We start from the raw sequence: 24,144 nt of genomic DNA, 5'->3' as shown, positions 1-24,144 counted from the left end.
AAAAGAATGCTAACCTGCTTGTTGACTTCAGCCATGGACAGTTGTAACGCCATCAACATGCAGTCTGCTCCACACACTGTAGTCCTTTCAGAGTTGGAAAATAAAGGCCATTGTCTTCTGAAACACTTGACCAAGTGTAAAATTTTTTGCTGGGAAGTAGCCATTGCCACGAGTAGAAGATAACCAAGAGAAAAATGACTATAACTATGCCAGAGGCATATGCAGGTCTTCACCTCCCAACAAGCTGTGCAAACCCTGTTGTATCTTCTTAAAGTTCCTGGAATAAACTCTTCCAGCTAAACCAGACTTGCCTCACTGTGACAGAGTAACTGTGATGATAAGGGGTTAAAAGTGCTTATGTATGTAACGCCTTCTTGAAGCCCTTACTTTCCTTGTACATTGTGCCAACATAAAGGAATGTTATCACAAATATGACAGTCTTTTTGTCTCCAAAAGCAGCCTCAGAGTGTCTTCAGTACTTTCTGCATTTGCTGTACATTCAGATGAGTGTCTATGAGGATGTTTCAAACCTGGAAAAAAGAGACTTAATATTTCTAAGACTTACTAACACAGACAACTCTAAACACCTTTGTTACCTTTATAGCCTTTTTCCTTTATTTTTTTTTAATTCTATAAGCCATTATCTCTCCTGACAATAATTGGGAGCACTTCATGCTTTGGTCTTTCTCACCTTCTCGCATTTGTCGAGACAAGGTACATGACAATGTAGTACAAATTTGCCTTTAAACTTGTTCGTTTCTGAAACGAAGTCCCCTAGCACTGCAGTGACAGCACAGGAGCGATACCCATTCCATTTACTTACAGAAGACAAAACTCAACCTTTGACCTTTTCTCACACAGCTGAGGCAGAGCCCATAGCGCGCTTGTTTTTTGGTGACTGGCACGACTCTAATAAGTGAGGAAGTGTGGGCAAGGGGCAGGGAGAGCAGGAGACACTGGGAAACAAGCACGACTGTAACAACAACTTCTTACTCTCTAAAGTATCTGAAGCAGACAACCCACTTTGTAATGTGAACATCACATGGGAGTTACAGAGGATGAAACAGGCGGGCTGCAGGACAGCGTGGGGCAGAGTAAAACCTCTCCGGAGGCTTTTCTTTCTCTCCACTCTGAGAGGTTTCCGAGAGACAATACCTGTCACTCCCAGCGAAACAGCCCGAACAAGCCAAAACCTGCGAAGCAGCCCTTAACTCCCAGAAGCCGGAATTGGCATTACCCTTGCCGCCGAGCGCTCCCGGCTGCGGCAGCCCGGTGGCCCCGCTGCCGTCCCTCAGCGCAGTCCCGGAGCGCTGCCGCCGAGCCGGCGGTGCCGCGGCGTGTCCGGGCTGGCGGGGCCGGGGCGCGGCGGCCGCGTTCAAATCCGCCGCGCTGCCCAATGGGCGCGGGGCCGCTGCCCCGGAAGCATCCGCGCTGCTCCCGCCGCCCAGGGGCGGGCCTTGCTGGGGAACGCCGGGGCCGGTGCGGGAGCCGGGGCCGCGGAGGTGCGTGTGAGGCGGGGCAGGGCCACCCCCATGCTGGGGGAACTGCGGCAGCCTGGCTGGGGAGCAGTAGCTGGACCCTGAAGGGAAAAGGAGGAAGTAGGAGGGAAAATGATGCGCGTGGATGGGGGGAGGTAACAGGCGCCCACGCGGCTCGGTTGCCGTAATCGTGTTTACTAGAGAAATGAAGGTAATAGTGCTTTTGGTATTGTCAAGCTGGCCTGGTGACCGATAATTGAGGCTGAGAAAGTTGAGGTTGTTCAGCGTGGTGAAGTTTGCGTGGAGACCTCACAGCACCTTCCAGCATCTCAAGTGGCACTACAGGGAAGCCGGAGAGGGACTCTTTGTCAGGAACTGTAGTGATGGAACAAGGAGCAGCGGGTACAAACTGAACAACGGGAAAGTTGAGTTAGATGTGAGGAAGAAATTCTGTACGGTGAGGATGGTTAGCCACTGGAACAGGTTGCCCAGGGAGATTGTGGATGCCCCAACTCTGGCAGTGTTCAAGGCCAGGTTGGATGGGTCATTGACAGCCTGGTCTAGTGGGAGATGTCCCTGCCCATGGCAGTGGAACTGGGACTAGATGACCTTTAAAGTCCGTTCCAACCCCTTAACATTCTAAGATTCTGTAATGGCTTGTGTTCATGGGAAGCCTTAGAGGAAGAAAACTATGGGTAGAGTTAAAATTTGCATTTGGCTTTAGGAACAAGGTTATGCAAGTTGTATGGCTAAAGTGCTTGTGGTAGTATGATGGTTTGTTGTATGACTTAATAAATAAACACACAACTATGGAGAGCATCTCTGTGTTTGAGTGATGCCTGTGTCAAACTTGGCTGGCTCCCAAGCAAAACATTCAGTCTTGGATGCTGAGACCTCCAGATCATTTACACACCAAAAGCTGTCAAAAGGTCAGAGATCTCAAGCTGGTTGTCCACGTGGTGTATAGTTAAAGGTCTGATTTCCCAAAAAGACGTAAACTAATGTCAAATCTGTACTGGCACTAAAAGGAGTGATTCTGAAATCAATTGTATATCTTGGCCTCTTGTGTTCTAGCGCGAGAACCTGATTTTCTTGAAAACTGGTTGAATGCATGACACTGTTTTCATTTACAGTTTTGCAACCCTGGTTAACTTGGTTTTTAGTTATACACGCAGTCTGTAAAGAGGTAGACAGGAGAATTTGAAGGCAGCGATGTATTGTTTCTTGTCATTTGGTTGAAAGTGTTAAAATGCTGTATGTGACTTCTCTGGCACGTGCAGTTACTTGGTTTTTTGTATTGGTGTTGGGTTGCCAAGGGTAGCACAAAATCTGCAGTTATTGCTGGAGTCTGAAGAGACAGTTTTGAATGTATGTTAGGTTAGTAAATATTTTGATTGATGAAACAAACATGCTACATCTGAAAATAATAAGCGTAAGTGCAGATTTTGTGTTCTTAAAATTTTCATTTGCTCTGCCACAAATACTCCACATTTTTTATTTATGCAAATGAGTAATCTATATTTTTTAAAATTTTTGTGTAGGAATGTAGATTTTCATCCTGGAGAAGACATCGCTTCTGTGATACGTTGACTTAGTTCACTGAAAATGAAGCAAGATTTTACTAGAAACACTTCTTACACTGTGGATTGCGAGGATTATGTGCACGTGGTAAAATTCAATCCATTTGACAGTGGAGATTCGTGTTCCCTCATTGCTTATGGTGGCAACAATTACGTGGTTGTTGGGACCTGCAGATTTCAGGTTAGTCTGTGTTATTGTTGTTTTTGTTAGATGCCCTTGAAACTGACTTTGCCATCGAAGCTACTGCAGGAAGACTGGTCATTTTCCTGTTTCCTCCTCTCTTTGTGGTAAGCAAAGGAGAATTTTACTTGTTTATTACACTAACAAGACTAGAATACTTGCTCTTCAGGAAAATATAAATATATATATATAAAATACACACTGATATGTCTGTGCTAATTTTATAGGTATTTCTTTTTAGGGATGAACTGTAGAAATACTTACCTAACTTTTTTTTATCCCAGTTGTCTTTACTGGACCTCCCTCACAGACTGTTGAAAACACTAAAATTTCTTACCTTGAAATTATTTAGAATTACCATATTGTGAAAAATTTTTAAACATAAAATACTGAGTGTTGTATATTTTTATACTGGATAAAATGTTTTTCATTAGATGGGGTTTTTTGCCTAGATGCTTGACAATCAGTTGGAGATGATTGCTTGGAATTTCTAAGCTTTTTTCCTTCATCTTGCCTCTTTATTATACAATAATTTTTGTAATTTTTCCATTATGAAAAATAGCATAGCTGATATTTTTATTATTATTATTATTGTTATTCCCCATGGTCTTACTGTTGGAAATTTTCTGAAGAGCACCTAGTGCTAACCACAAAAACATACTGATATTTGTGTTGCTCTTTATTTTGTTTCTGGTGTAGGCCTTGAAAAGGAAGTAATTAAAATTTTGACAACCACTGGTACAAGGTGTTTTTTCTATAATCTTCATATCCTCCCTTCCCTTCCTCATGTGGAGTCAATGAGTATTTCAAAGCAGGAGAGGAAAATGTTATTCTTTCTTCCTGTTGAGAAGCATTGAAAAACTGGATAATGTCATGCATCCTCAGCTGGGTTCTGCTTGACCTCTACGTTATGCCGAGGGCATACAGAGGTTTTTTACCTTAAAGCAGAATTGTGACATAGAGAAAATTGTGTAGAAATATCCTTTGAGGTGCTCCATTGGATGTTCTGAAAACTTTTAAAAGCTTTTTAGAGGTCAACTTATTGATGGAGTCAGCAATCCCAACTCTTGTTTCATTTTTCCTTATCATGTGGTATTCTCACCAGTGGGAAGAATAAGCAAGCCTGTAATTAGGGTTAGATGATAGAGGGCACCTTTGTATCTCCTGCTGTTTGAAGAGTGATGCTCTGAAAGCAGCAGCATTTTTTCATGGTGTAAAAACAACTCAGAGAGAAGACAGCTTAAATTACATGCTTGTCTTTTGTTCCCATTGTTTCTTCTCACTGCAGGTATAAGTGGATAGGTGTTATGAGTGGATTTATCTGTGAAGATACTACTTCTACAGAGAATGAGCTCAGCATCTTTGTAGCTCAGTTCTGATTTTTGTGCTCTGCACTGGCCTCTGGCTTGAGACTGAAATCATTTAATGTATTTTTAAGTACTTAAATATTTCAAGTTAATACCTTCTGTATGTTCCAGGTTTTCATTTTTAAGGTATTATGATCTAAAAAGATCCCAGTATGTATAATTTTGAAAGCCTTTTAATTTCATAGCAATCTGATTTGTTAGACATCATCAAGGCATTGTTCTGAATCAGCTAACTGCAATATTTCTATAGGAGGAAGATGCAGAAGTGGAAGGCATGCAATATAAGACACTAAGAACATTTCACCATGGAATCAGAGTTGATGCCATAGCGTGGAGTCCTGAAACTAGACTTGATGCTATACCTCCCCAGATAAGGTACTTAACAATAAACAACTACAGTGAATCCTTGTCTCTTACCTGTTTTCCCTAAGTCCTTAATATTGGACAGTTCAAAGCTTACGAGTGAAATCTAACTCCTTAGAAATCACGAAGTCTCTGAACTCTTCAGTAGTACATTTTTATTCTTACAGTATTTTTTTTGTTCATTTGCTTGTTTTTTGTCCTACTTCTTGTGCTTCTTGACCTTCTTCCCAGTGATCAAGCAGTAAATAATATTTTTTTCATTATTTTTATGGACCTCAGACAGACATAGTTCTTTCCTTGTACATCTGTGAAGAAGGATTTCTTTTAAGAGCATTGGTAAATCTGAGATGATTTGAATGGCCTCCTTTATAAAGCTATTTGTACTGGTTTGTATAATATGTGCTGTGTTTCAGAGTAGGTCAGATACTATTTGTGAGAGCCATTGAGGTATAAATCTAGAAAATCTAGAAAGATAGGTATTAAATGTGAACTTAAGAATTAAAATGTACTCGGTAGTTTGTGTGATTCTTCAAAATTACCATACTTGCTTACTGCTCCATTTTGTACAGTCTTTTGGGTTAAAATATGTTGAATAGAAATTGGTTTATGAATTTTATATTTCAGTATTTTAAACCACTGATAATGAGGGTTGTTTTTTATGCTCTACCACTTAACTTCTTCCAAGGAAAGTTTCAGCGGCATTTATGAGAGATAGTTCAGGTAATTGGTAATTGATCCAGATTTAGCTTTGTAAAATGTCTTGCATTTCTTTCTGTTAATAAGTATTCTTGGCACTTGATGCACACTATTTTACAGATAAGCTCCAGTTATAACTCTGCTTGTTGCCAAAGCAGAAAAGTTAAGATCGATGCTTTTTGGTTTTTTTCAAAATCTGATTTTTTCTTTGCATCTCACTTTGCATTTTTAAAATGAAGGAAAACTGATAAAAAGTCAACTATTGTTGATTGACTGACGAGCCTTATTTTGTCTGTTGAGTGTAGGTTTTGTACTGCAGCCTCTGATAGGAAGTTAAGGCTGTTTACTTCTGACCTGCAGGACAAGAATGAATTTAAGGTAAGGGCAGATAATGTGATTTTTAAAAGATTACTTAGTTTTTAGTGAAGTCTAATCTTTAACTATCCTTGTGGTCCATTTGTGACAGATCCTAGATCCATCATCTCTAGGGATAATCACTGTATTGCAAATACCTTTCTATGTTTCAAGAGGGAATAACTGTAATTATCACCTACATGATCTTCTGATTTCCTTCAAAATTCTTCCTGCAAAACAATGTCCCACTGAAAGTGCTACTATTAATTAGATGGTTTTGATATCCAGTTCGAAGTGGTTTTGGTGAGGTCTTAGCTAATGATAAGCAAAGCTAATAAATAAAAAAAACTGGGGGAGAGTCTTCCTTGGTTTTTATTGCTTTAGAATATGATAATGCCTGTTTTCATGAGAGGGGCTTATTGGGTATAAAGGAGAAAAAACCCAGACTTTTATTTTTGGTGTGTTAATTTGTATTAGTAAGACAATGAGATTAGTCATACAGAAATTAACTGAATTGTAGATGTCATTTATGTGGCCATACTGATAATAGAATGAGTAAAGGCATGGCATAAGAAGCAAAGATGAATGTTACTAAATGTCTTGAAAGAAAATGCTCTTTATCTTGCTTCATACATGCACATACTTTTAATTTCCTTCTTTCAGTGTTGGTCATCTTACATGAATTTGCCACTGAGCAGTGGGATAACTGACATAGTTACAGCCAGCTTGGTGGGATTTCTGACAAAATAGTTCTAAAAGTTCTTAATGCTCTTTGCTTGTGAGTTGATGTCTATCATTCCTTATTAAAGTTATCTATTTATGTAGTATCTGCCAGTTTTGTGAATTTCAGGCAACATGCTTTAATGTTAACCTGTGAATTAAATCTTTTAACTTAGCAGAATGTAAAGTTTCTTCAACGTTGCAGGTAATGGATGGATAATAAGTTGAAATAATGAATAACATTGAGGTGCTGCAGCATGTCCAGAGAAGGCAGTGGAGCTGGTGAAGGGTCTGGAGCAAAAGTCCTGTGAGGAGCAGCTGAGGGGGCTGGGGTTGTTCAGTGTGGAGAAAAGGAGGCTCAGGAGGGACCTTATGTCTCTCTACAACTGCCCTAAAGAAGGCTGTAGCCAGGTGGGGGTCAGTCTCCCAGCCAAGAAGTGATAGGACAAGAGGAAATGGCGTCGAGTTGTGCCAGAGGAGGTTCAGATTGGATATCAGGGAAAAATTCTTCTGTTAAAGGGTGGTCTAGCATTGGAACAGGCTGCCCAGGGAAGCAGTGTGATCACTGTGTTCAAAAACCTTATAGACGTAATGCTTAGGGATGGACCTGGCAGTGTTAAGTTAATGTTTGGACTCAATGATCTCAGAGGTCTTTTCCAACCTTAATGATTCTATGATTGCTCAGTGCATATGCAATACAAATGAGAAGTGTTGGCTTGAATTTAACAGTAAAGCTATTAGCTTTATTTATGCCAGCTCCACCACTGAAATAAGCTGTCCAAGAAATTTATTAAGGATGTACTCTGGCTGAGGAAAAAGTAAAAATATGTATTGTTACTGGGACAGGCTTGGTCTAATGTTAGAAATAATCAGAAAAGAGCTAAAAAGATATATTTTTACTTATTAGTGAGGAACCCATTAATGAAAAGAAAGAATGTGGACTAGGGTGTTTATGTCAGTAAAAGTTGTCTTTGAGACTGTCTTCTGAGTTTTTTTGATAGAAAATGTGGAAAATCCTTTCTCCGGGCAATCATCTTAATTTCTTATACCTGGATGATCATTGTACTCTAGATTTCTTGTCAAGAAAAGTAACACCTAACTGATTTAAAGCACAGGCAAAATCCCAGATGTTCACAAATTCTGTGTGAGCTATGCTGATCTGGCTTTCAATAAAGTTTGATGGCTTTATTGTGGCTTCTTATTAACAGTTAACTGGTACCTCACAAAACCCATTTCATAAACCTGAGGTTGAACTCAGGATGACCACGTGGAACATTTTGATCCATTATACGGTGCACACTTGACACGTGGGATCTTCAGGAGAGGTACAGAACATGGAAACAAAGCTGAAGGAAGTATGTGACTATGTTCAGAACGTAATCTTCGAACATTTTGTCTTTTATAGTAAACAATTAGTACGTGTTGCTTCTGGAGGGACAGATGGAGTAATCTTACTCTGTTTTCCCAGTGGAAAAACTGTCTTGATGTAATTATCAGCAAGGAACTTGAAGCACACTTGAGTTTTCCATTACTTTGTCGACACAACTAATCCAAAATTTATGGGTTGGATCAAGCCCAGAACAAAAAAACAAAAGGTAAAATATGACTGATGGATCTTCATGAAACCTTTTTCTTCTTTTGAGGTTTTCATTTGGAAATGAATTATGGCTTCCTTGTCCTGCTTCAAATTTTCCTTAATGAAAAGCATATTTCATCAGAACCGTAGAAATAAAATGAGGCAGGATATTTGAATTCAGAATGCTGAAAATTGTCAAAAGACTTGGCATTCTGTCTAAATAGTTTAGCATCATCTTAGGATCTATTAGTTGTAGTATAATCCATTAGGTTTTAATAAAATAATGACTTATTGGAAAAAAATAAGTTGGCTGCTGCAAATGTTTCTGTATTGAATTGATGAGGCATTCATAAAACTTTTAGAGAGGGGGATTTAGTTCTTGTGTGTGCTTGAGATTTTTTTTTATCAGTTCTGCGTTTGTTCCTCAGAATAGCTACACTTAAAGGTGGTGTGTTTTTCTTTCAGAAAACTGTGGAACTTGTTTTCATTCGACCTTGTTTTCCTCTGCAATCTCTCAGTCTCATGCCGTTAACCAGAGGATATTTTTGTCTCATTTTTATGATACCTTGCTGAGCAAAACAAAAGCAGCTATGCCTTGAGACTTAATCAGTGGGACTGAATAGAAGAGATTGGAACAGTAACAGATACAGCTACACATGGACATTTGCCTGACTTAAAATTTTGTGAGATTTCTGTCAAAAACACCATAGATGTTTTTAATGAGAGATTCAGAGATCAGAGTTCTCTAATGTAGGTGGATCATGCATACATTCATTTCCTGGTCATTCTCCTCTTTCTGTCTGAGATTTACTATCTTCTACCTTCAAAATTCACAGGTTATAAAAATGATAAAAAGCTCTGGTCTGATTCACTTATCTCTGTCAAGCAAAAGCATCAAACTGACCTCTGTGCTAACTACAAGGAATAGTGGGGAGGTCTTTCCACCTACAGTATGAATATACACATGAATTAGATATTTTAAAGAAATCCAGTTACCGATAAACACTTTCTTTACCTTCTAAAAATGATAATTTTATCTTAACACACATCTTTCCATTAGCAGGTCTGTTAAGTACATTGGTGGAACAGTCAGCTCTAAGGTAAAAGTATTTCTCTTTTCTGGTTGGCAGACATTTGATGGCCACTCAGATTACATTAACGATTTGGTGTTTGCTCCCAACGAAGGTCAAGAAATTGCAAGTGTAAGTGATGATCACACCTGCAGGTATGCATTTTTGTTCAAAACACTATTAAAAAACTAATACTGGATTTTTTCTATGTGTGAATTTTTTCTATGTCCACTTAAATAAATAAGCTTATTTATTATTTATTTATTTTTAGTGTGCCTTCATGGCCCTCTAACAGGACTAGTCCACTAACAAGACAAGAAATGGACTATTCTTGTTAACTTAGGTTGTGGACTGGCTTTTTGTTGTGACTTGTGAGTGGTCTTTTTTCAAAGCAGTATTTTGAAACACCTAGATTCAAAATTAAGAAAACTGTTGTCTTGGATTTGCATACACTATTTTTCCTCCTTCTGGGATAGGAATAAAGTGAGAATAGGAGAGAACAGACATGCATAGCTCGGCACTGAATTATACAGACTCTCTCTCTGTATACTGTCATCAGGTAGGTCAAGTTTAAAACCAATGTATGTATGTGAAGTTGTCCACTTACCCAAAGTTATTAGCCTTACCAGGAGATGGGATGACATAGCCTGAAGACAGCACCATACTAATACAGTGGTACTGGCAGCTCAAAATGCCATGATTACAGCTACTTCATACCCAGGTGTTTGGATATTTATAACTGGAAGTAGATAATGCTGTGCAGCTTGCTGGGTAAAGGTTTTTGATGCAAGAGTTTGTCCTTGTCAAAAGGTCACCCCTCTTCCACTTCTAGTAGTGTGCATGAATCTATTGTGCTGCTCTTCTTAGCCCTCCAGTGCAGTTGGAGAGATCAAGAGAGCAGCTGTGCAGGCTTTGCAGGTCATCACAGTAGAGCAGCAAGAGAGTTGAGAAAGTGTCATCTTTGACTTTCTTTACTCTGATGAGTAGGCAGTTTTTCCATAGATGTCTAGTCCATATTTCCAGCAAAATCATTAGGAATGAATAGTAGAAATGTATGACTTACCTGTGTCTTGTTCTGATTTATTTCCTATCCTTGATTTCTTTATTAAATTTAAACTCATATTCGGCTTATTCAGCAAAAAACTGTTTGACCGTGTGGCCTTCTTCTGTTTATTTTATGAAATGCTCAGCTTTCCTGGGATGAAAGAAAACTGTTTTAAAACCAGTTGTCTAATTGATACTAATTTAAAAGGAAATATAATTTATGTAATTAATATATACTAACACGATTTCAGCTTAGTAACTATGAAAGACATTTTATGCCATAAACCATGAAGTCTTTGGTTAAAAGCCATGGGAAATAAGTAGGATTTTTTTTGGCTACTTGAGTTCTTATTTTTTCCATTCACGCATGTGGGGCATGAAGACTTTTTCTATTGAATTTAAAGGTTACACTTTTAAAACTAATGGAAATTGCATTCCTTGGGACTTACCAAAATCATTCTTTACTTACTCTGTAATTTGCTTCAGTAGTAATGTAAGAAGAGGAATAATTCTTATGTCTGTACTGAATTTTTTAGCCTAAAATTGTTCTCAGGATACAAAATCTGCTAATGCCTGTGGAACAAAGTTCTAGAACAATTAGTCCAAGTGTTGAGTTCCACTTTTAAGTCTTAAAGTTTTAAAATAACATTTGAGTATGTACTGACTATATACAAGCATGTTTAGGTCTTCCCTGGTTTTACTCAATAGAAAGTTTAGGTTTAAGTTTATCAGAGACCTCTAAGGAAGTGAAATTTCCCGTTTTCATCCACTAAATAGTTTTGCCACAAGCTGCTGCAGCTGTGACATCTTGGAGTGGGGTTCAGTCATTTTGGTTGGAGGACAGACAGTGTAAGTGGGATACTGGTTATATTCAATGTTCTTACCTTTAAATTGCTGCTGTGTCACTCTGAAATTCTTGCTGTTTCTTGCACATAGTCTTTATTGGCCTTAATCTCACAGCACAAACCTTTTTTACAGCTGTGAAGTAGAACTGAACTAAAAATGCTCTTGCATAAAAATAATTGCAGTGGTCATGTGTGGTAGGTGGTTGTGAAGGATGGTGTTTTCATCATGCCAGTGTCCTCCCTGACACGACTGGCTCAGGTGTAAAACTCCCCCAGCCCGGGGAAGGTCCCATCCACACAGGACATTCACACACAGGCCTGAAGGTTTTCACCCCCGCTGCTGGGCCATAACTGGCTCAACTACACTGCCGCAAGAGGTGGCTGTCATGGCATGGAAGGGGTCATAAACCATCACAGACATGCAAAGCACCCCCAGACTCATTTCTGGGGCCTTCCACCTCAGGACTGCATGTGATCCACAGTGTTGCAAAAGATCCACAGTGTTGGAAAAGGCAGGGTAAAACTTCCCCCCAGGGCAGGTGCCTGGGCATTCCCACATAAAACTGAACATGTATTAACCCATAAACTTTGGGGGTCTCTCCCATCCCTGATGGCTGGAGACTGCTGCCATCACTTTGACCAATGGCGTCAAAGTTGCAACAATCAAGTTTCATCACTGGATCCATGGGTGATGGTATCTTTCTACTACTACCCATTCTTTTTCTTTCTTTTCCTTACACATTTTCTTGTTATTTTTATCCTTTTATATTGCTATGTTACTATAGATAATAATAACCAAAACAACTACGTATCTGCTTTTCATTGCAACCAAATTGTTCTAAAATAAACCCATATATGTGTATTTATGAACACCAATCATTAATTATCATTTCACTCTAAGCTACTGCAAGGGGTCTAGTGACAAGAACATGACTTACCCTTGCCTTCTGAGCTGGGTCGTAAAAATGGCAGAGGAAATAGCTAAAATAGCTGATGTTAATAATGTCATTATATCATAAAAACATGCTTAATGAATAAGAAAAGATATGATGGCTTTAAGGAATATTTCATTTAATTCTTTGAAACAGCAAGGCATTATACACTTCTTTGAACGTTTGCATTAAGTGTAGGAATGTGTGCATCCCACTTTGTTAATGAGATCCGTGTGTGTGCAACTGTTTGTGCACCACTCTTCAAAAAAAAATTACTGCTGGCTTTTTCATTATGATTTGGAAACGCAGTCTAGGAGTCTGCACAGATTCACATGTATGAATCATTTTGTTCTGATACTTAATGAAGCCAAAAAATTGTGGGAAATGTTTGGAAAACACCATGAGTTCAACTGATACCCTCCGCTGTTGGTGGTTATAGACACTATCTGACATTTCTGGAATTACTTAATGCAAAATACCATCCTGTCAAAACCCACTAATCTCATATCCGTGCTAAAATGAACCTCTTGATTGTTAAAAGGTTAATTCAGTCTTACTGATTATTACCTCATACTCCCTCCTTACGTGGAACTGAAAGGTTACTGACAGTGTCAGGCCCTTAATACCAGCCTCAGTCTCTCTTTTAACTATTTCTTAAACTACATCCTCTTCCTTTCTTTTTGAGTGCAAAAGAATGTACAGTTGAATTATCTTCCACATTATCTGTGAATGTACTTGCCCTTTGATTCCTTTCTGAGTTCTGTTCATTGCCTTAGGCCATGGCTCACGTCACTTCATAGAGAACTTTGTGAATTTATCAGTCACTGTGAAGTTCAGCCTTGTCTATTACACGTAGGATAAATGCCAGTCCATGAGAAGGTTGATTTTGCTCTCTAAACAGGGATTAGGGGGAAAGGTTTGATGTCACTGAAAGCTAAATTAACTAGAGTCTTAGAATGTATTGTAGTGTTTCGTCTGGTTTTAGGGGGGGTTTATCTGTAATGTGGTTTTTTACATGGTACTCTCATGCCCTAGTTATTTTGTGTAGATTTTTCTCTAGACAGTATGAAGGAAAGCTACTGGTAACTCTTGTTTGTGCTTGAATCTTACCTTGTTTATTCAATAAATATTTCAGGTTTTGGCTATACTAAAAAGTTGTCATTATCACTTATTTCTGCCTCCAAAACCATATTCCATTTGCATCCTCCCATTCCTAGTGCAGTCAGGTATGGATTTCTGTCAAAATTTTTATAAAAGTTCTCTGATTCCATGTTCTTTCTTCATCTGTTTGTATGATTGGATTTTCCAGTGTTCCTTCATATAAGAAATGTCATACCAAAATACTTTTTCCTTCTAAGGTGTGCTGGTTACATTTTATCAAGCTAATTGTGCATTATAATTTATGAAAATAAAGAAGCCTTGAACTTTTTTCAGAGTCCAGTCATTGAATTTGCACACTTTTTGTATGCATCCCTGTATGTCCCCCAAATGTAGTCCTACATGATTCTGTTACATTGTACAGCCATGGTGCAAGTATTAACCAACTGGTGTTGCACAGTGCAAGAATTAACTGGTCTCCCGGTCAGCTTAAAAAAAAAAAACAACCAAACTTTCTGGATCAAATGTTTGGAACATTATTTCAGTCTGGTCTTAATAAACTTTTAGTTAGGAAGTCTTCAAAATATGAGGATGATGTAGTAATTTCCTTTGTGACACATTATGGCTTATGTTAAGAGTCACACAGCCCTAGAATGTAGTCTAGCCTATAAATTGGTTTTAAATAGAAATCATTGCATTAGATTTGTTTAGAAGTTACTTTATATTTTAGAAAGCCATTGATAGTTGAGTTTCCCAGTAACAGTCATACCACAGAAGCATTTAGTTTTACATCTACATTGGGAACAATAAGCTGATAGCTCTTAACAGCCATTTTTTCTGTGGTTGAAAGGACAGAATTGAAGCTTCACATTTTTTCAAAAATGATGCATGGTCTCTGGTTTTGCATTAGATAACTTTAAAGGTATTTCAGTAGTGGTAGTAGAAGTGTGTATTTCTTGGACTTAGTCCTGAGTGTGCATGGCCTGAAATGTGTATTAGTGAAGAACAGTCCGTGGAGATACTGCGCTGCCTCTCCTGCCTCTACCGACACTGCAGGGTATAATTGCAGCACACAGTTAGCAGTGAGAAATAGATCAATGCTTGCATATCCAAGTAGATATTACAAGAAGCTAGAGATTACATGTTTTTTAATGCCAAGTCTGAAATACTCTAATTGCTAATTGTTTAGGAACAGTGACATTTCCTTTGATCACCAGAAGAAAATGGTGAACATGGGTGAGCTTTCTGAAGGAATATTTGTACATTTCCTCTGTGAAAAGACTTCATAAAAACTTAAATTCTTTGTCAGTAAAATAAAATTAACTACTAGAAATTATTGTGAATATTACACCTTTCTCTACTTCTGACCAGACAGAGGAATTTCTATAGTTCACTTTTGGCTTTCATGTCCTGCCTAGTACCCTCCAGATCTCTGATAGCCACATCCATGTGGAGTTGGCAGAAGACCTTAGAGAAAGCCCGTGTTGGTTGTGTGTTCCGCAGTATTTACTAATCTCTGCACGTTCACGTTCCTTTTCTGAGATCTCGTCATTCCTTGTGCTCAGTGAGGAACAGCTTCACTCTACCTTTGTGTGATCACAGTAACAGGAATCTTTCCCGTCTCCATAGTCCTCTAGGCATTCCAAGAGTGATAGGATTTTCCTCACACATGGAATATGTCTGATGGAGATATAAAGAAATGTATTAAAGTTAGATATTAAAAAAAACCCAACAAAACCATGTTGGACATGAGTAATCTTTGAATAATGGATCAAATATAGTTGATCATGCTTTGTGGTTGGGAATCAGATCTCAAGGTTTATTCTAGCCCCTACCGACTCACTAAAATTGTTTGAAATCTTTTGTTGGAAGAATTCCCATTTTTACTTCCATCTTCTGGGGATTTGAGAAATGCCTGAAGATTGCAATCTGGTTTAGTTCTTTTACTATTGCAAATGATGATTTTTATCCAGTTAGCATTTGGTTCTGCTAGTTAGAATTATTCATAATTCAGAAACTTAGAACATAAAATAAGGATCATCTCCATTGCAACAAGACAAGTTTTAAGAGTTCTAAGGAGGTACTTTGCCAGCTGTAGTAAAAGTCCACTGTATGAAGAAATTACTGCACATATGCATCCATATTCACGCATATGAGATATAATATAGCTGCTACAATGGAATTTGAATGCGTTCAAGCTATGACATAACTGCAGTTTTCATTTGTTTGTTAGTTACAGGATTTGAGTGACAAGAGAAATGTACTAGTATCTCAAGAATTTTCTTTAACAGTATTTGCAACTATCTGTATTTGAGTTGGTTTAAGTTTTCTGAGTACTGCAGTAAATAATTTCTCAGTCCTTAGTTACTTAAAAAATAATTATTTTACTGAGCAGATTTCATGTTATTTTTGACACTATACATTGATCAAACTTGGGTGCTTATTTCAACTGTGTTTATTCAAACTTTTCTCCAATAATTTTTTGTGGAGTTTTTTTTTTAAATGTCAGAAAAGAATACCACAAGCTCAGTGACAAGTCTATGCCACGATGGTTTGTGGGAAGAGAAGGAGAAGTAAGAGAGTGACACAGTGCAGGGTTACAAAAGATAAGAATGTTTGGAGAAAAACAGACAGTATTTTACTTTGGTATAAAATCACGGGAGTTTTAGTAAAGCTTCAAGAGCTTTGAATGGGAGACAAAATCCTCAGTCTTTTTGGATTGATTTATGTGATAGGAATGTGGACAAAATGGGGAGGCAGCATCTGTAACTGATTTAGTTATGATTACGAGTAATTTAGTAATTGAAAATCAGTTTGGCTAAATTTTTGGGGTTTGCACATTTTTTACTTGTGTTTTTCACAAAGAAATACTGAAAAGAGTTAATTGAACACATATGTAATTGTATAGACATGATGTGTTCAGACAAGGATCTATGTTGATATGTATTGCTTGGTTTGGTTTTGGGGGGTTTGGGGTTTTTTCCCCCAAAACTAAGTTATACCATATTTGGTATCAATAAAGAAAATGTAAGAGAGGGTTTTATCCCTTTCCCTCCCCATACTGTTAGTTGCTAACAGTCCTGCCATTCTTACAAAGTAAAAAATACAAATTTGGTAACTTTATAAATAACAAAGTTAGGGAGGTAAAAAGCATAAATTTCTGTCTCAACACCTAATAACATCACTCATTTCAGGGAAGGAAACATAATGGCATATTCCTTTTGCCAAAATGATTCACTGTCTTCTGTTGTATCGTAATTTTCTCCCTGCACAGTAAATACACATGGGAAGTGTTGATTTGACTTGGACAAATCTACAAGGCAAAATTTTTGGCAGTAGAAGAAAGTATTGTATGTTTCTAAATTACCTAATCAAGTAGATATTTCATTTTTTAAACACTTGTCAGGTTTTTGTTTTGACTTTTTTTAGTAAGGACACTGATTCTTCAAGATTAGAGACCCTGTGTTTTCTACGGGGAGAACAAATATTTGATCTATTGTGGTTTGGCATAAGAAAACAACATTGTTCATTAAACATATTTACTTTATTCCCATATATTTTGTCTAGACTTATGATGTATTAGTTAAGAGTTTTTTTAAATCTCTTAAATATAAGGCTCTAAGCACCCTGGTGAGATATAAACTGAAAAAGTCTGGAGGAAGTCAGCAAAAATCCTCTAGAATAAACAATAATAGTACGTAGCCACTCATCTAGCTCAAAAGACTGGGCAGAACACTGCTTTTAAAATTGGCTGTTTCTCAAGTTTTGCATGTCAGCAAGGAAGGATATATGTGTACGTTTCAGTATCCAAATGCATATAAATAGTATGTGGTTCAGACTGATGTTCACAACTGTGATGTCTTTGTCCTACAACTGAGATACTGATTTTGTAGGCAAAGAGGGAGTTGAGCAGTGGCTGTGAGGTAAAATAGGCTCAGTTTGGGGTTTGTTGCATTTTAGAAACAAAGTAGCTCCATGGCTCATTAACACTCATATTGAACACATCCAAAGAAAACTCACCCATTGCCTAACCTAGTTTTGGTGTTTCAGCATACACTTTCCTGTCAATCCATATTGACCAAATAGTGTTGACTTTTAAAATTTTTTATAGCTGCCAGATATGTACTGTAGGTGTTTCTAAAGGAAAAGGTTCAACTGGCACATGTGATTTATCTAATGCTCTCCAAGACCCTTTGTTGGCTAGTGTTACCTCTGCCATGGATCCTTCTGTTTGCCTTAGCTTCATTTCTGGTTTCTTATATTTCCATTACTCAATCTTGTCTTACTAGGAAAAACTGGAAACTAGTATATTAGGCAGCCAAAATACTTTAATAAAGGGTCTTACCCTTTACATGGCAATATAGATGATTCAAGTTGTTTGGTACCTCTCTTTAGGTTCCTTGTATCAACTGGACCAACACTGACCTTCCTGATTTGTACTGCCTCACTGTTATTTATGGTACAGTACAAAGGCTGTAATGTTGACTCATGAAAAAGTGGGAAGATCTCATTGAGATTTCATGTCTAGATAACTAAAATGTCAAATTATTTGAACAATTAGTTAAACAGAATCAAATTAGTTAAACAGAGGCTCTGCTTAGCTCATCAGTGTTAAAATACATTATCTGTAGCACTGGCCACTTTCACTGACCTTCAAATGATACAGCATGAACACTATTTCATTTGGTCACTTCCTTTGTGAACATATTGTGGCACTTGAAGTTAATGTATTTGCAATCAAATGGCAATAGTTTAGTACTTTACTTTTTTTTTCTTTCTTTCTTTTCTCTCTAGGGTCTGGGATTTGGATGGAAATGAGAAGGCCCATTTTGTTTTACGTTCTCCTGGAATGAGTGTTTGCTGGCATCCTGAGGAGGCTTTTAAGGTTGTGGTTTTCAGCTTTTTGCCCAAACCACCTTTAAAATAACAGGAGGGGGGACACACCTAAAGTATGAATTTTTGATGCTGTAGTAACATTGAAGTTTGAGGAGCTGATTTACACTGTAATTGAATATTGGTTGGATCTGCTAATATGGAGTGACTGTAAATTAATTCTCATTATCATTCTTGTCATTTTACTGTCAGTCCCTTACTCCTCCCATCAGAAATATTCCTTCTTGATTATGTACATCAGTTGTTGATAACTGTTCTGCTGATTGCATAATTAACTTACAGTTACCAGAGAAGAGCTCAAGTTTTTCTCAGTCACGGTAACATGGTTCACCAATAACGCAGACTCTTTATAGAACATGCCAAGCCTTGAAAAGTATCTGTTTGAAGTTAACAAGGGATTTTTGTTGTTGTTGTTCTTGCTTGAAGCGTATGAAATATGTTCTGAAAAATCAAATCAATAGACTGTGATTTTATACTTATCTCTTTATTGTACTGGGGAGGATTAATCAGCTGGTATGTACCCAAATATCTAGCTTTATTAATGGTCTAGTCCCTGCAGTCTTGGATTTATTATTCCTGTTGTGCCTATCAATAACTGCCTTAAGCAGCTACAAATGGTTGTTCGGGTTACCACAAAAACACATACTTATACCAGAGAAAAGCAGTCAAATAAGATATCAAAATATTTACATAGCAGTAGGGAAGGAGGCTCTCTAATCTCATCACACTTTCCACCAATATCAATATCCATGCTTACAAAGAAAGGAAGCTGTTCACTAGGAAAACTGTTGATTCAGGTGGCATCAGAATTGAATGGGTTAGCTGCTGTTTGCTACTGGGCAACTTTGTTAGCACAAAAAAATTAATGGATTTTCCCAAAAAATATTGCAATAATCCACCAGTCTTACATATTATTAGCATGTCTTTTCTTAGACCATTATCAAAGACAGGCACAGGATTTTTTTTTTTTTTTAAAGAAAAGCCCATTCCAAAAGCTCATAAAACTTGATAGATTTAGTTCTTCCTGAAAAGCTTATTGCAGGTCAAAATGCTTACTGCACCATGACCTTTAGTTTTCAGAAAAGTATGTTTTGGTGACAGTTCTGTTTTCCCAAACAAACTTGGGTGATTGGAGGACTGGTTTTTTTATGCTTCTCTGTCTTTCTTAACTATTGTTCATGACTATATGAAAACCATTTCTTCTCATGAAGAAAAATCTCATTTCATCATCTGATCATTGGAACAGGCTGCCCAAAGAAGTTGTGAATGATCACTCCTTGAAGGATTCAAGACCAGGTTGGATGGAGCCCTGAGTAATCTGGCCTAGTGGAAGGTGTCACTGCCCATGGCAGGGGATTGGAACTAGATGATTTTTAAGTTCCCTTCCAACCCAATCCTTCTATGATTTTATAATTTAATCAGGAAACTCTTTCTATGATATTTAAAAAACAACTGCTTGAGTGTTACTGTAAGGGAAAAAGGTTTAGATAAAATCTAAATCATAAATTTAGATAAAATTTATGGGAATAAACTAAATATATTTAATGAACAATGTTGTTTTTTTAAATAAAATCCATGTTACAGGAGGAAGTAAGAGATGTTATATAAAATCAGTAAGAATGAATCCAGATTCCACAGCCACACTAATTAATACTTTGCTTAGAATGATAGAACCACTTAGGTTGGAAAAGACTTCTAGGATCCTTGAGTCCAACCTTTGATCAAACACCATCGTATCAACTAAACCATAGCACTAAGTGCCAGTCATTTTTTTAACACCTCCAGGGATGGTGACTCCACCACTTCCCTGGGCAGCCCATTCCAGTGCTTGACAACCCTTTCTTTTTTACAGCACTTTGTCAGTCAGTTCTTTGTGCTCAAAACAGAAACTGTTAAATGTTAAAACAGTAACTTTTTTGCTTTATAACAGCACAGTGTCTTGGTGGTTATGAACTGCTGTTTCTAACCACTGAAATTATACACATAGATATCTATAGATATATAGAGATAAAATAATGTAATCGTTGGGTATAACGGTGTAACAGTAGTATAGATTAAACTGGTTTTTATTTATTGGTGAAAGAGCATCCCGGAGAATGTTTTCTGGTATGAAGTGAAAAACTGTATTCATGTGTATTATTAATATTTGAATGAATGAATTCTAGGTTTTCTATAGAGTAGAAAAGATTTAAGTTCCATTACATGCTAAGTTTACCACATTTTATAAATTTCTTTCAACAGCTGATGGTGGCGGAGAAGAATGGAACAATACGATTCTATGACCTGATTACACAGCAGGCCATTCTCTCCCTGGAGTGTGAACAAACACCACTGATGTCAGCAGACTGGTGTTTAAAAAATACTCTTAAAATTGGAGCAGTTGCTGGAAGTGATTGGCTGATCTGGGATATCACTCGCTCCAGGTCATTTTATACCCATGACATAGGTTTCTTTATTCTCTTCCTAATCAGTACATGAGGAGATGCAGGTACTTGGCTAATACAGCATGGCAGTCACAGAATCACAGGATGGGTCAGGCTGGAAGGGACCACATTGTGTCAGCTGGTCCAACCTCCCTGCTCAAGAAGAGCACAAGGCGCAGGATTGCATCCAGGCGGTTCTGGAATACCTCCAGTGAGGGAGACTCCACACTCTCTTTGGGCAACCTGTTCCAGTGTGTGCTCACTGCACAGTAAAGAAGTTCTTCCTCGTGTTCAGGTGGAACTTCCTGTGCATCAGTTTGTGCCCATTGCCTCTCATCCTATTGCTTGGCAGCATGGAGCAGAGCCTGGCTCCATCCCCTTGACACCCCCCCCTTCAGATACTGAGAGACATTGATGAGGTCCCCTCTCAGTCATCTCTTCTCAAGGCTGAACTTCCCCAGCCTGTCCTTGTAAGAGGTGCTCTAGTCCCTTACTCATCTGTGTAGGCCTAATGCACTGTATATTGTATAAACTGTTCAGTAAATAAATGAACAATTATCAGGAATTACAATACTGATACAAACCATTCCCTGGTATTCTTTGTTTCATCTTTATCAATATTTTCTGTTAAATATAACATTGTCTTTTTGTCCATTTGAGATAGCATCTCACTACTATTTACCTCTCACTGTATGTGTTTGTTAAAATTTCATTCCAAGTCATAAATAGATAACTATTGATCCATAATAAACTGGACAACTACTTCAGTTTTCCTACTCCAAATTGAGATTAAAACTGCAGGAATGCTCTGATTTTCCCTCAGCTGCTTCACAGAGAGTAGACAATGTGTCCCCTTCAGTGTACTTTTGGTACTTAGAGTATGAGCTGTAGTTGCTTGCAGAACAGTTTTTTACCCTGAATGTCTGTTTTAGTTATCCACAGGATAAGAGACCTGTCCATGTTGATCGAGCCAGATTATTCAGGTATAAGTGTTGTCTCTATTTTGTGGGTTTTATCTATTTAAATCTATGTCTGTGGAGGCAGTTGTGAGTTTAGTAACCTGGTTGTGTCTCACTTAAGTTATTTTTAGGGGGACTTGGTCTATAAACTGTGAAATTTGTGAATGACCCACATTTATGTGTAGCATTTGTGTGATTTTTTTGTTTGTTTGTTTGTTTGTTTTTTTTTTGTTTTACAACAATGTGCATATGGGGCTGTGGGTGGGGAATCATTTACAAGCTAATTCACTAAATGTATTTCTCTGCTGTTAGTAGAATATGTGACATCTTCACACAGTTAGTGACAAGGGAGGGAACTCCACTCTGTGTGCACTTCTGCTGGTATGACAGGGGTATTTGGAAAGTACATTCATTTTACTCATAGGTGGATTCATTCTATTCATAGGTGGTCCCGAGTGAATGAAAATCTGTTTGCAACCACTGGATATCCAGGAAAGACAACTACTCAATTGCTGGTTCATCATTTAGGACATCCCCAGGTAAATTTTTAACTGGAGTTGCATCTGTTTTCCGGAGATCAGGCTCATGTTACTTAAAAGCTACAATAAAAAACTAGCCCAAACCATCCAGAACTGCTGCTGGGTGTACCTATTTTATTTTATTTTGTTTTGTGGCATTCATGCTAAGGAAAAAAAAAATTGCAGCACACTTAACCTGCTCTTTTAAAAGCTGTTTGATCTATATGTTTTAGTTTGCTTTGCCATATCAGTTCTGAGGGGAAGAAAAATACCTTTAACCTGATATTTAATAAATCTGGCAGTATTTCTAGTTCCAAGGAGGCTAAAAACAGCTAGTTGTATATTTTTCTGGTTTTAACTAATTGTATTTTAAATCATTAATGAAAATGCAAAGCATAGGAAATATTTTGGTTTTGCTGGAGTCAGTATGTATTTGTAATGCTTACAGTAAAAATATTACATCCAAACATATTGTGAGTACATTGAAATAATAGAAGTAATTTCATTTAAAAAGGTTTCTAAGTTTAAGATCATGCCTTTATAATAATAATGTTTATACTAATGTAAATAGTTGAAACTATTTGTTATTGTGGAATATTTTGCTGTGTGTTACTTAAATGTAGTAAGTAGCTACCGGAACTATGTTGCAGAGAATCAGATTTTTCAGTTGAATTTCCGTGGTATTTTACCTGTATTTGTTTAGGAGTATTGAATCTGTGGTGTTTATTTGTCTATGCAAGTTGGTATCTGCAGTATAGAAATCGTTTATAAGGGAAGTTGTATTGATCACTCTCTCTCTCTCTCTTTGTGTTTTGAAGCCCATTCTTACTGGAACTGCAGCTGTAGGATCTGGTTTGACATGGCACAGAACTCTTCCATTATGTGCAGTTGGAGGAGATCATAAAATTTTCTTTTGGGTAACTGAAATGTAAAATAAGCATTTGCCTTCAGTATGAAACTTGACAGTGTAATGCCTTTTTTTCTAGTAAAATAAAGAAATCTACTCTTTGTAGTGGTTTTCTCTTGGACAACAGAAGAAAGAAGCAAGCAAGATATAAATCATTGGTGTTTGATTTTTAGCTTGCAAGTACAAGAGCTTTTGTAAAATTGGTTATCATACATCTGATACTTGGTTATTTCTATTAAAATAAAATTTACTTTTTAAATATGATATTTGGTGTGAAATGAATTTTTAAGGGATTTTAAAAGAGATTTTGTGTCCCAGCATCTCAGCCTGACAATGTCACTCAGTTAACACAGCTCAAGTACTCTGAAATTGTGCAGAGTACCTGCAGAAAGAACACGTCTCTATATTAAGTTTCCTAACCATGACTATCTTACAAGAAAAAAAATATGCAGTAATGTACTGTCATAAAAATTTGTCCCTGGACATTTTTGAATAAACTAGTTACCACTACCAGTGAAGAAGCTAATGGTAAAATCAGAATGAGAATTTGAAGCAGTTTTATTTCTCTAAAGATGACAGAGGGATATACTTCAAGCCTGTCAAACAGCGTAGTGAGGTTTTTTTCTGCTTAAAGCCTTTTACTTCCAGTCTTTACAGGAAAATCAAAAGCATTCTGCTTTCTAGAAACATATTTTTCCTGTCCTTCCCTTACAAGACCCAGAACTGAAGTAAAAGAAGAAAAAGACAGAGATAACTCCTGTTTTGAGTATGTTTTTTGCATGCTTTTGCAAATGAAAGGATGTCAAGATGTTTCAGCCAGTGTAACAGCTCATTACAGCATCATAGCTGTCCTTACTAGCTGTAGTTAGATTTTAAAATATTCTTTTGTTTGTTCCTATTTATGTAGGACACATAAAACCAATTCAGAAGAAGGACATCAATAAGTGAGATTAGAGTCACCTTTTAAAACAAAAACTCGTATTTCTCATAATGCTTTATCTCTGAGAACTTTTGCATTCCAACTGCCACCAAAATTTACCTAAAATGAATATAAAGTTCCTTTAAAGTTCCAGTCTTAACTCATGTGTGTTTAAACTGTAAAATCAGCAGACTGCAGGATGCTTCAAGGTAACAGTGCTC

General features: G+C 37.4%; 2 protein-coding genes across 6 annotated transcripts in view; one reads left to right on the top strand and one right to left on the bottom strand.

Annotated features, from left to right (window-relative positions):
* Positions 1–1,354, bottom strand: part of LOC121675397 (PARP1 binding protein) — a 41,760-nt gene extending 40,406 nt beyond the window's left edge. For 2 of the 3 annotated variants that reach the window (XM_042050843.1, XM_042050845.1), the window contains exons 1-2: positions 1,156–1,354; positions 15–530 (exon numbers count right to left, since the gene is read on the bottom strand). In XM_042050843.1, the coding sequence (XP_041906777.1) occupies positions 15–164 (150 nt within the window). In that variant the 5' untranslated portion in view covers positions 165–530; positions 1,156–1,354. The remainder of the gene's footprint in view (positions 1–14; positions 531–1,155) is intronic. The other variant, XM_042050844.1, reaches the window with a different exon arrangement.
* A 90-nt stretch (positions 1,355–1,444) lies between these two features.
* NUP37 (nucleoporin 37) lies at positions 1,445–23,268 on the top strand. 3 transcript variants are annotated; one of them, XM_042050847.1, is made up of 10 exons: positions 1,445–1,502; positions 3,020–3,239; positions 4,857–4,981; positions 5,971–6,043; positions 9,446–9,540; positions 18,099–18,189; positions 20,439–20,620; positions 21,553–21,603; positions 22,025–22,118; positions 22,916–23,268. In XM_042050847.1, the coding sequence occupies exons 2-10, from the start codon at positions 3,084–3,086 to the stop codon at positions 23,027–23,029; spliced, it is 981 nt and encodes a 326-aa protein (XP_041906781.1). In that variant the 5' UTR covers positions 1,445–1,502; positions 3,020–3,083; the 3' UTR covers positions 23,030–23,268. The 3 variants fall into 3 exon arrangements, with proteins under 3 accessions (XP_041906781.1, XP_041906780.1, XP_041906782.1); XM_042050846.1 differs by lacking the exon at positions 1,445–1,502 and adding an exon at positions 2,385–2,407; XM_042050848.1 differs by lacking the exon at positions 1,445–1,502 and adding an exon at positions 2,892–2,910.
* The last annotated feature ends 876 nt before the right edge of the window (positions 23,269–24,144 follow it).

The sequence above is a fragment of the Corvus kubaryi genome, unplaced genomic scaffold, assembly GCF_017639235.1.
Source record: "Corvus kubaryi isolate FWS band 111438036 unplaced genomic scaffold, C.kubaryi_AGA036_p1.0 74, whole genome shotgun sequence".
NCBI classification, from domain to species: Eukaryota; Metazoa; Chordata; class Aves; order Passeriformes; family Corvidae; genus Corvus; species Corvus kubaryi.
This window is presented reverse-complemented; position numbering and strand designations above follow the sequence as displayed.